The sequence below is a fragment of the Cardiocondyla obscurior genome, linkage group LG27 (genome assembly GCF_019399895.1).
Source record: "Cardiocondyla obscurior isolate alpha-2009 linkage group LG27, Cobs3.1, whole genome shotgun sequence".
In the NCBI taxonomy this organism is placed as follows: domain Eukaryota; kingdom Metazoa; phylum Arthropoda; class Insecta; order Hymenoptera; family Formicidae; genus Cardiocondyla; species Cardiocondyla obscurior.
Window position 1 is genome coordinate 1,308,087 of NC_091890.1, and position 12,723 is coordinate 1,320,809.

Genomic DNA, 12,723 nt, shown 5'->3' on the forward strand with positions numbered 1-12,723 from the left:
TGGCCGCAAACGAGCCAGGGACGTTCCGACGTACCGTTAATAATTAATTGATTATAATAGTCGAAACCAAGTACCGGGGGGGAGGAGGGGGGAGGGATATAACTTTCGAAGGGACCGTGCAAAATTCACGAACAATCTGAACCGGTAATTAATATTTGCGTGGCGTCATCGATATACGCGAATCGTTGATTTCGGTGAATTTTTTCCCGGCAAGGATCGCCCGGTACTTTCGGTCAAATTACAATTTTCAGTAAACGCGTGCGATCACCATGTCTTACTTCTCGTACAACATATGTATAATTAGATGTTCAGGAAATTAAAATTTTAATTATGCGAGTGAAGGATGAAAAACTTAAAGCGGCAAAGTCGATCCGGCTCGCGATTTATGCTACTCAATAATTAAATCTTCGGAACCTAGGCGCGGAATTTGTTTAAATCTAAATGCAGTGAAGCAACGTAATTCTCACCGATTATTCGAAGATGTTTTCCGCCGAGGGTGTAGGCGTCCGTCGTCAGTAAGGATAACGGCGTCGAGGAGCTGTCGAGGACTTCGACGCGTGATAAATCGACGCCGCGACGCTCGCAAGCTGGACTCAGCACGTCTCTGTAATAAATAAAGTGGATTAAATGCAAAGACATCTTCGTACCTTTTGTTGATTCGGAGATCTTTCGCAACGTACTCGTGATAAAGATTAAAGCTTTAATAATCGTCCTGATACGTTTCGACGTCATAATCGATTCGCGTGTCGCAGACGTAAAATTAAAAAAAAATAAAAAATAAAATATTAAAGCGTCGTTGAAGAACCGATTAAAAGTAGAAAATTGCACGGATACGTTTCGAAAAGTTAGATTCGAGTTTAAACCGATTATCGCGCCGATTGTAAGATAATTTATAAGCAGCCGCGATATCGCGAAGCTTGTTCGTCGGGAATTTTAATTCCTCGTCGAGATTGATGTAAATTTTTCTTCCCGTTATAACTTGTCCGCCCGCGAAAGTCCCTCCGAACTTTCGACAATAAAATACAGATAATTTAATTTTGAGCGATTCTCAGTCGAGTTACGCCAAGTTGAAAAGTCGCTGCATAAACATTCGCGAAGGGAAACAACAGTCCGCGAGTTTTTTTTTTCCGAGAGATAACGTTGTAACGAATGCGCACAAACATGGTCGTCCGAAAATTAATTCGGCTATGAAATATCGAGCATGCAATTATAATATAAGACCTGGAAAAAATTTTAATGTGTGTAATTAGGAATATTTAAAAATAGCATTAATGATCCACGCTCGTTCATATCGTTCGACTCCATTTTGTTTCTGACTTTTGCGATAATAAGCTCGGCATTAAAAAAAAAAAAAACGTACTTTGGATATAGAAGTGTCTGCTTCTACTTTAGTTTCTCGGGGAAAAAAAACCCCACCGTTAATTTCGAAGTACTTTGTCGATGACGGTTACTTTCCAACTTTTCGTACTGCGCCGTTAATCAACTCTTGTTCTTGGTCGGCTTGTTTCAACGGAGTACTTGACGCTAATTTCCGCGCTTAATGCACCTCTCAATGATGTTCCACTGTGCTTTCGTGTATATTAAAAGAAGTATCAATTTCGAAGGTATTTGCTCTGGCTTGCGATAAAAAAGCACACTGCAAAAAAAATATTTAAAAAATTATTTTTGCGAAATTCTTCAACGTTTGATGCGCGACACATAAATTCCAAATAAACGTGAAAAAATTTGTCTTGATAAATCGCAAATAAAGCATTTAATACGACGCGCGAATCTCAACATCGTACATCGATACTTTCCGCGGAAATAGAGAAGTAACCAGAGAAGATGATTAAGTTATTACTAAGTAGAGGAATCAGAAATTATTACGCCCACCCCCCTTCAGGAGATAAAGCCATCCTCGTTTTCCATTTATCCCGCAATTACGAGAACTTGGCCAAATTACGCTCAATTAATACCACGTGCTCCTTCGTAATAATGTAATTTACCTAAAACTCGTCCCTCCACCGAGGGCAGTCTATATATTACGCAATCTCAGCGAGAAATAATGTCCCTCTGCGCGTCTTAATTCTTTTTTTCGAAACGTATCGTCGTTTGAATTTCGCTCGCGAGGCATTCCGTCTATATATCGCTATGTGGACATACGTGCATATCAATTAATACCACATGCTCTTTCGTAATAATGTAATTTACCTAAAACTCGTCCCTCTGCGCGTCTTAATTCTTTTTTTCGAAACGTACCGTCGTTTGAATTTCGCTCGCAAGGTATTCCGTCTATATATCGCTATGTGGACATATGTGCATATCAATTAATACCACGTGCTCCTCCGTAATAATGTAATTTACCTAAAACTCGTCCCTCTCCACCGCGGCAGTCTATATATTACGCAATCAGCGAGAAATAATGTCCCTCTGCGCGTCTTAATTCTTTTTTTCGAAACGTACCGTCGTTTGAATTTCGCTCGCGAGACATTCCGTCTATATATCGCTATGTGGACATACGTGCATACCCAGTTGGGCGGCTGTCACATTAGCTAGTGATTTATTGCGATTTAATGCGGCCGGATGTGCTCAATAAACATGAGCGGGATGCGAGGGGACAGTCCTGCTCGATCAGTTCTATGTCGACGGGTGTTACGATCGTGGAAGAAGAAAGTATCTCGGGAAATTAAAAAAAAAAAAGAGAGAGAGACGGGACTCACGCGTCGCGGAGATTGCGTTTTGCACGGGAAATTAAAGCTTGATGGAGATACTTTGGCGTTCGATACGGAGAATCAGTGCGAGGTTTTATATGAAAGGCGTTCGATTACCAAAAAACCGAAAGCCAAATATGCGAGAGGGGTCGCGTTTGTCCGAACGAACCGAAACTGCCGAGAGCCCTGTGAAGCGCCGAAATGAAAAAGTTACGCTGGAAACCAGACCGTCATGGTGACATTTGATCTTTAAGTATCTCGAGCCGTGCACATACCCTCCTCCCCCTCCCTCGTTCCTCGACTTTGCGGCGTGGCGTCATTGTGTCGAGCTACTCCACTCGCGCCGAATCGTGATTCGTTTCGCATTTTTTTATTTTTTTATTTTAGTCCGGCGAATTTTTTTAACGCAGCCTGAAACAGCTGCCACGCGGTGCATTATTTATTTGCGCTTCTTTTTCTTTTTTTTTTAATTTAATATTTCGTTGGCCAATGAAAACTGAAATTTTCTCAACTGATTTAGAATTTCACGCTCGAAATTAAAACACACCCCCGTTCATAAAAAAAGAAAAAAGAAATCGGAGAACTAATTACTTTATAAAAATTAATATTTTTGCATTCTCGGAAACGCGGCTACTAGCGAATAAATTTGATACAATAATTACAGCTAATGTTAAAGAATGAACGGTGTAAAAAGAAGAGCTGAATAATCGGGGGAGGGAGGAGGCGTGTAAAACGTGAATGTAATTTCTTATTCCTATCCCCGGATTGCGCCTTCGGAATTCCAGCTCCGTCACTGTCCGCAACGTTACGCCTTCTTCGAGGGGGAAAGAGGGAGGGAGAAACCCTTTGTTTAATCTTACACCGTTATTTCATTAGGCACTTCTCTTCCTGGTTTCGAAATGGGCCGGGAAAACCGAGTGACATTCAGGAAACAGGGAAATAAACCTTAAGGGCACCGGAAAAAGCGACGTTAATGTTAAATTATGATCCCGCGTCTTCCCTTTAATAATTTTCCTCCACAAGATTAACCTCGATGTACGTTTTCATCAAGATGCACGAAAACCTTTGCAATATTCAAGTCAACACTATTACTGTCACACGTGAGAGACGGTAATGCGCTTTTAATTGTAACGAAAACTACAGTGAACTATAATTTTCATTACAATTAAAAGCGCAATCGCGATTCTCGAGCGGAGAAAAGATCGTTTACGTCGACGGGTGGCGAGCGTGCTTTTTATTCGAGTCGAATGTCGCGAATCCCGCGGTATGTAGATTGAAAAATTTTCTGCGAGAGAAAAGACACGCGAGAAGAGTGGAGCGCGAGCGCTGGGCTTTGTGCAATTCTCGGCTCGCCACCTAACAATGCTCGGTAATTAAGAGTAATCCAGTTGAAAGCGCGGAGCGTTTTCGCGCGAAGCCACAGCGACGAGCTAGTGTTTGCTTCCCCATGATATAGTACAGTATAGCGCGGTTATCCCCTAATATTACTCGTCACGGCGTTTGAATATATTAATCGAGACAGCGAGCGAGCAAACTCGAGGTACACGAACGGCCGCCGCCGCGGTGTTTTCGAGCTGTTCGAGAATCTGGCAAATAACGAGCGCTAAGAGGATTAACGTTAAATTGAAAAGTCACGTTTTAATTTTCTAAAAGGAACACCTCTTCTTATTAATCGAAAAGTCCCCGTAAGTTTTTCTATAAATATTCGCCTCTGGTAATAACCGGTTCGACTATTGAAGCCGCTTGATACCGAAACGAGCGGGAGGGAGCTTTTTGAAAGTTTGAGGCGGCCGCCGTTCCTGAAATAGCGACGTTTTAAAACGCGTTCTCGTTGATCGCTGCTCGACGGAACTTTTCCGCTGAGAAATTTTGCCCTCTTAATTCGTACCTCGCTCTCGAAAAAAAAAATCGGAAGTTCGAAGAGCGCGCTCGCGAAACTGCGAGACGACGTGCATTAGCTCGAAAGAGAAGGCGTTTTTTTTTTTTTTTTTTCGTTCGCATTAATAAGCCGTGCTTCCTTTCCGCCGTTTCCTCAAGAAACTCCTCGTGGGCGAAGCGGCGATATCCACGTACTTCGCCGCTGATTAAAATAAACGCGGGGCGAGCCGGTCCTCGGTTGGAGAAATCGTCGACATAAATTGGATCCGTACTCGAGTGCGAGTTCCTTCGCGCGGCGCGATTTATTTCCTCTGTCCGGCGCGGTTTTATTATAACGCACTACGACGAGAGGTTTGCCTATTTATTTCCGCCCGCAAATCCGCTTTCCCGCGTCGATGTGATAAATAAGGACACCCTGTAGAGCGGACGACCGTAGGAAATAAGGGCTGACCTCCTGACGATCTCAAAAGTACAAGGGACTTTTCTCCCTCACCCTCTTTCTCTCTCGCTTTCTCTTCTGGTTTTTGTTCCCTTTCCTCTTTAATGGATCGGTGAATCGTTCCAAAGGTCGACAAAGGGCTAAAGGGTGCACTTCCCTTTTCGCGAACGAATCTAAAGGGGATCGGACGTGACGCGGTCGATCGCCGTATTTCTCGCCAGCGTTAAACAACACCGGATACAATATGACGGTACTCAATTTAATGGAATGCTCCTTAACGATTGTCATTACGCGGTATGTCCCAAGCGCGTTTCCACGGTATAAGAATTAATGATAGAAAAGCACCGTCACACGCGCGCGAAATTGGTAATTTCGGGAACAACGCGCTCCGGAAAATATTCCCACCCGTAGAGAAAATACCGCGCCGCGATGAGAATCGTACGTCATCACGCGGGATGATAGAAATAAATGCCAATTTCGTCGTGTAATTGACGAATAATATGTCGCGGCCGACCGACCGCGAAAATACGTTCTAGAGAATAAAAAAAGAAAAAAAAAAAGGCTTTATGGAGAAATAGTCCAGAAATAATTATGACGAACCGCTATCGATCCCGAGAAGAGCGAGGGCTTTCTGCGTCAGGGACGAATTTTAATCTCGCGGGAAGGGATAAAAAAAATGTCGATGTCGGCACGAGCCTTTTGAAATTGACCGTCTGAAGACAAAGGAACAATGACACGGCGTGTTCCTCACTTTGCCTCTTCCTTCCCACAAGGGAAAAGAACTTTGAACCTGCGATCCCGCGAGTTATTCACGCGGATGATCGATTCAGAATTCTGTCCGTCCGACCGCGCGTACATAAATCAATCGTATCTCGCCGTTCTGCGCGCCGAGGTAATCAGAAAGCGGGATAACTTACGAGGGGAGACACTTACATCAGATAGGTTCCCCGCGTCGCCGGGAGAAACTCCTCTCGGTCGAAGGACGACGAGGCGTCGTCGCTCACCTCAAAGCTGACGCTGAAGTATTCATTACTGGATACCTGTAATCAAAATGAAACACGCCTGTGAGCACGATTAACTTCCGCTCCTTTTCCGAAGTGAGGCTGAATCTTAACATTATCATAATTGAAATCACGATTTAAGATAATTTCTCCGAGCCGGAAGGGCTTTCCTCGTCGGCGACACAGACAGGACTTAGCTCGACACAATTCTGAACAAGAAAATTATATAAATGCTATAAGCTTATTGTCTCGGAATTAATTCTCCTTCTTCATTTCGCTCCCGCGCGCTTCTTACCTCGCCGTCTTAAATATTTCGCGTTACTATACGTTGAAAAAAAAAGATTTATTCCTGCAAAAAATATGTACGATTAAGCTTCGTAGATTAAGCAAAACTGAACTCGCGATATACGCTGCGTGTTGATCCAATTAATTTAATTAACGATCTAAACAGAAGCGCCGAGTCTAAGATAATGTAATAAAATACTTTTACGCGGAAGCGATTAAACGTAGAAAATTTCTGACGCCGCTGATGGACTTCCTCGACACGTGAAATCCGACGATTAACTCCGCTGATTAGTGTCTCTTTCAGGATTACGCTTGAAGAAAACTACAGCCGATTTCGCCGCACGGGGAGCCGACTTTTAGTTTTACCGCTTTAATCGCTTTAGAGTAGGATGTAACCGGCAAGCTGCGACGTACGGCGATTTAAAGTAAAGCTCGGCGTATAGATTACGCTCAAGTAGTAATGCAGTTCGCGATAAAGCATTAAATATGCAAAGAAACAAAAAAAAAAAAAAACTCGCGATATTTTAATTACGCGTATATAAAATATTATAATAATTACAGCGGACAGAATATTTCTGTATCTTCCTCGCATTTTGACGTTAAAATATATAGATTTAAGTTGACGAGCAACGGGCTCGCATTTCGTCTGCGAACTTTTCCTGCCCGGCATCGCGCGGATCTTTTAAAAATCGGCCGAGCTACTTTCTTCCCTTCGCGTACACCGCGATTCGAACCTCCCGACTTCAATATTGACGCCACGTTCGCCCATTCGACTAAATTTTTTTTTTTTTCCTCCCCTCATAAATAATGCAGAATCGCGGCGGTCTCATAAATTCGAGTCGTCCGGGTAGACCGGCGAAGTCGATCTTGCTGAATTAAATATTAAACCGCGTCACCGGCGTAATCGTTGTCGCGGACAAAAATCGCTTCTCGTCATCGCCGCGAATTAATTAACCGCGGCCGGTTCGAGTAACGCGACACGGATCGGCGTCAAAGTTGTCCGCTTGCCGCGGGAGGATCGAAAGAAAATAATTGTTATTCAAATCGAGGGCGCTGTTCGTGCGGGATCGCGAAAATTCGGCTGCCCCGCTTGATCTTGAAAAAGCGAGTTTTCACAAACCGAAGTAAACTCGAGATGACAATCGGTTTCTTTTCGTATACCTCTCGCTATCCCTGGCTACGTCGGTTGCATATAAGATCACGTGCATAAATCACACCCGGGCTGCGAAGGGGCGGGCTCGCTGTCGGTTTCTGTTTCTCGCAATGCTAAACCCCAAGGGTTTCGAAGTCGCCTGTAACTGGAGTTGTCACAACACATCTCCGACGCGAACTTTGCAACGTGGGGTGCATAACAAGGTAGGGCACGTTAGCTGCATAAGTGTTTCTACGGTAATGTAATTTCGAGAGTATAATCGTGTAAGAGAGAGAAAGAGAGAGAGAGACAAAGAGAAAGAGAGAGAGAGAGAGAGTAAGAGATTGATGGTATGCATAACGCTCGAAGATGTACAGCCGGCTAAGCCACGGTACTTTGTTTGCATTATCCTTCCTTTTCATTATAAAGGCTTAGAAGTGCCTGCTACGTATTGCAGGCGTTATACGAAAGATTGACTCGCTAATTGCACAAGTGTCATGTAAATTAACAGATTTAAGCGACGTGCTCCAGTAACAGTGAAAATAATCGTCGCATTTTATAAATAACTTCTATACATATACAAATTAAAAATTATTTTATAAAGATTTTATAAAGCCTAAAAACTAGAATTATTTTACAAAGATTCTAACAAGAAATGCTTCACTTAAAAGTATTTTATAAAATACAGATTAATTCTAGTAAAGCCAATTAACAAGTTTTTATTCAAAATTTAATAGAAAAAATAAAATTTCCTTTAAAACATAATCCTATCTTAAAAAAATAATGTAACGCGTTAATTATTACCGCTTAAAATCGACGATAATTAGTTCTCTCTCGCTAGGCTTGCTTAACGCCAAGCGAGAGTCAACGTTAATTGTCAAGTCATCGATTTTCAAGTTCGATTTAATTAAATATCACAATTAAATCGAACCAGAGTAACGAATAGAATAGATAGGCGCGCGAGGGGGAGACGGAAGGGGGAGGGTGAGAGCTAGCGCGGGCCTACGTGCTGTTACGTGCCGCGCGCTAGGTATTTCCCCCACCACTCCCACTCTCGCTTTGTCCTTCTCCAGCGGTCGCGCAAGCACACACGTACTCTACGCACTTGCACGATAAGCACGTGTCTCTCCGCGCCGTAAGTGATATTCGTTTGCGTATTGCGTACAGTGAAAACCGCCCGGTACGATAACTATCTTCTCCTCTTGATTCTCTGCGCGAGGAGAGCACGTGTGAGTACGTCTCCTTTCCCTTAATCATACGTGCTCGTTTCTGCAAAGTAATCTTTTTATTTCAGCTTTGCGTAGAGTCGCGCAGTTTTAATTAATTATCCGGGCTTTTTGTTTGCAGATAACCGGTGCGGGGACGAGGTTTCAACAATCTGTGAAGAAGCCAGTTATTTTAACGAGATATCTAATAATCTGAGAGGAGGAGGAGGCTTCGGAAAGGCACCGTGCTTCGACGGAGCAGCTTACCACGGTAAGAATTTCTTTTTTATTCTCCTGATATTAATAGTCTTTCAGTAAATATTAATGTGAACGCTCCTGCAATTTAATATTAATTTTTGCGTTACAGGTTCTTGGTTGCCCTACATCCCCGACATCCTGAGAGGAGGAGGAGGTCTCGGAAAGACATCGGGCGTCGTCGCAACATCTCGAAGGTAAAAATTACTTCGGCTTTACTTAAAAAATTTTTTTTCCCAGACCAGACTTCATTTACAACATGTTACTAATTTCCATTTTGTATCTTTCTTCTGTTACAGATATTATCGCGCCGTTATCGTCGATATTAATATTTAAACGAACTGCAGCCGGTTCGTCGGTCGTTCGGGGCTGCCGATAGTTACCGGGCGTTTTTTTTTACGATTCTTTTTAATACGGGAGTGTCGAAAAATTTGTTGAGTAATTTTCGGGATTTTAACTTCACCCGGGCGCGGTCGCGAGTTACATGTGCGCGGAGGGATGACTCGTCACGTCCCATCTGAGAGGAGGAGGAGGCCCAGGACGGGCATCCTGCCTCGGCGGAGCAACTCTTAGGTGAATATAAATTTTTTAAAATAAAATATTAAATAAAAACTATTGCCCTTTTTTTTTTTTTATTAATTTAACGAACTGAATTTCATGTCTAAATTAATATTTTTCTTTATGTTACAGCCACCGCCTGAATTCAACAACTCCGCTGACGCTCATGCAGTTCGGTGAGTCTTATAATTTTTATTTTTTGCAATTTGCAATCGGGTGGGATATCTTAAATAATAAAAATAGCGAGAGCGCGTGTATATTCTTTCTAATAAAAATAAATTCCTCGTGAATTTTATTCTTACATGACAAAGCACGCGTAGTTTCGCAAATATAAAATTAGGAGACAGGATAATCTCGGGGCCCGCTGTGTTTTCGCCAATATATTTCCAACGCATGTCTGCGTTCCCCATTGAAATTGATTACTTTTAGATCCCCATAGAACTCTGCTCCGGCAGTCGTAACACCGCTGATTCGCATTTGCATAATATCAATTCGGTTTTCGGTTAGGGATAACCGGAGTAGTAGTAGGAGATCCCGTTACTGTTCTTCGCCGACATGTAATTCACCGACTTTCCCGAAGAATAAATATTTCGGAAGTTCGTGACAATAATACCAACGCACGTACGGCTTAATAAAAATGTTATCTATCGTCGTCTATAAAAAACGACATCGTAACAATATCGTTTATCATTCTAACAATTTATTTTTTCTCTCTCTCTTTTTTTTATATTTTTTTTTTAATATATTTCTTTACAAAATTTTCTATCATATAATTTTATAAAGTTAACCCGGCGCTTTTCTTGCCACGCTGACGAGCCACCTGCAAATAGATTTGTTACCCGAAAAACTTTATATAAAATTTATTTTTATCCAACAATTCATACGTGAGGAAATTATCAATCCATTTTCGCCCGGAGTAAAAGGCATTAAAGAGGCAGGCACCGAGTTATCCGAGGGGTCACGGGTTTGACAAACTCAATTCTCGTATATTATTACGTGACTTGAATAAAACCGGGGGAGGGGGGAAGGAGGGTGAGATACGCTTCGACTTCGGCCGAAAATATTCCGAATGGCTTTGTCGAATTTCGCAACGAGATTCCGCGCGGCGCCGCGTAAGGAGGAAACAATGAGCGCTCGAAATGTATCGAATTGCGAAACTTGATTTTCGCACCCAGGGGGTCTCGCTCGCGTCGCGAATATCGCGGGGGAAAATTTTACAGTACGTATTTTCCTTGCGATTTCATATTTAATAGCGCGCTTGATTACACGCCCCGTCCTGTCGTAGAAACAAGTATCGCCATTCACGTTTTTACGTCATAGGCGGGCGTCGTGTGGGCGGTAGCTGCTGCAAGTAGTCCAAATCAACGCCCACGCAGCCACTTATATTTCAGTGGATTATGTATAGACGTACGCCTCATTCATGTGGTGTTTATACCCTTTCGCTTGTATCGATTTGCGCCGCACGCAGGGTCGCGGTTTGATATTCTGACAGGAACCTTACACGGTTATCGCGGTAATAAATAATAAAATACTCGATAACGGAATTAAAGTATCCTTTACCGTCGAATTACGAAATTTATAAGACTTGTATATTTTATATCAAATCGATATATCGACTTAAATTGATATATTTAATACGTATTAAATTAAAAACGAGAAGCGTAAAAGAAACGAAATAAATTACGCATTGTTTGTGGATGAATCACATCCGACGGAGCTTTATAAAAATCCACGAAACACGCGCGCAATAAAAAGTTGTGCTCCGCGAATCACCGCCTCGCGTTATTAAAAGATCGTTTCATTAAAATCGCGGGTTGATCCGCTGATTTGATTTTATTTCTCGAAATCGGCGATACGGGCGTGAGAACCATCGACTTTATTTCAGAAGCTTTTCTTTTTTTTTTCCTTTTTTTTTCGTGAAAAAAAAAAAAAGCTCTCCTGTGAGCCATTATGTTCCAAAGGCCTTTGCCGACCACTTGTAGCAGAAAATTGCAGTAATTTCGCACTCTCTTGTGATTCGCCGAGATTTTTATGCCCATTAAGATGCGACCTTGACAGGGAGAGTGCGGTAAATCTGGGTAATTTTGCAACGCGAAAAGTGCTCTTTCCAGTCCTGACACTTTTACACGAATAAACGAGCCGCTACTGTTTTATATACGCTACAATTTTTCGACACGTGCCATTCTTCTCCTCCTCGCGAACTATTTCTAATTTAATTCTTAAACAGTAATAAAAAAAAAAAAATATATTAATTATAGAAGTTTATCCGCGGCGACATTTCGAGCACACAAGCACATATCATTACGGTTAAATTCCCGGCATGTTGTATTGAAATTAATTTTATTATCTAAATGAAAAGGACACAAAGAGAGAGAGAAACGAAATTACGCGATTATTTTCTCGCATGATTCGAACTCGGAATTATTATTAATAATAAATAAATAAATGAAATAAAATAAATCGGATAATAAAAAAAAGAAATGTATGGAATAATTATCGATTACGCTCGTCGTTTGGCCCTCATAAATATCAATGGTTATTAACGATCACACAAATACGCCTCAATATGCAATCGCGCTCGCAAATCATTATTAACGCTCGATTTACACTGGGCTTAAATTCTCTCATGCCCTTTGTGACGGTTATTCGTTCGGTATATCTCGTCGATGACGTCCAGCCTCATTAAAGTAACACCACAGCCGCTTAGATATTTATGTAATTAATTTTCGCGCCTGTACGACGAGCGCGGGCTTTTTTATTCGAAAATTTTACTTTACGATCCCGGGAATCCCTCGAAATTTACGCGGCATCTAAATTTTCCCTCTCAGCTGATAAATACCCCTTTTACTTAGCTCGCGTTTATGCGCGGGTAAACTACGGCGAAAATTAGCGCGCGTTACATTTTATTTCGCGATCGCGCTGAAACCGCGGCGGTAAATTACGATGTTTCGGTTTCATTAAGTATTTCGCGCGCGTACTTACACACACACATATATGCATATACACACACATCGACGTGTATTCTTCAACCATTGCGAACACCCGCAGTTTTACGAAACCGGATTCGGCTAATAGCGATTTCGTGTTTGGTCCCGTTTCCTCGTCACTCCGTAGCAGCTTCTCTGGATGTCTCTGGATTTTGTATTTCGGCTATTCGCTCATCGAGAGAGAGAGAGAGAGAGAGAGAGAGAGAGAGAGAGAGAGAGAGAGAGAGAGAGAGAGTGTGTGTATATCACACAAAGACCGTCGTACCTTCGCAATGGTCGACTCGCTGAATAAC

At 42.2% G+C, this 12,723-nt stretch overlaps 1 protein-coding gene across 9 annotated transcripts in view; it reads right to left on the reverse strand.

Annotated features, from left to right (window-relative positions):
* LOC139112265 (pleckstrin homology domain-containing family G member 5) overlaps positions 1–12,723 on the reverse strand; it is a 116,706-nt gene that overhangs the window by 16,957 nt on the left and 87,026 nt on the right. For all 9 annotated transcript variants that reach the window (XM_070673196.1, XM_070673195.1, XM_070673197.1 and 6 more), the window contains 2 exons: positions 5,941–6,047; positions 468–604 (listed from right to left, as the gene is read on the reverse strand). In XM_070673196.1, coding sequence (XP_070529297.1) covers positions 468–604; positions 5,941–6,047 — 244 coding nt within the window. The remainder of the gene's footprint in view (positions 1–467; positions 605–5,940; positions 6,048–12,723) is intronic.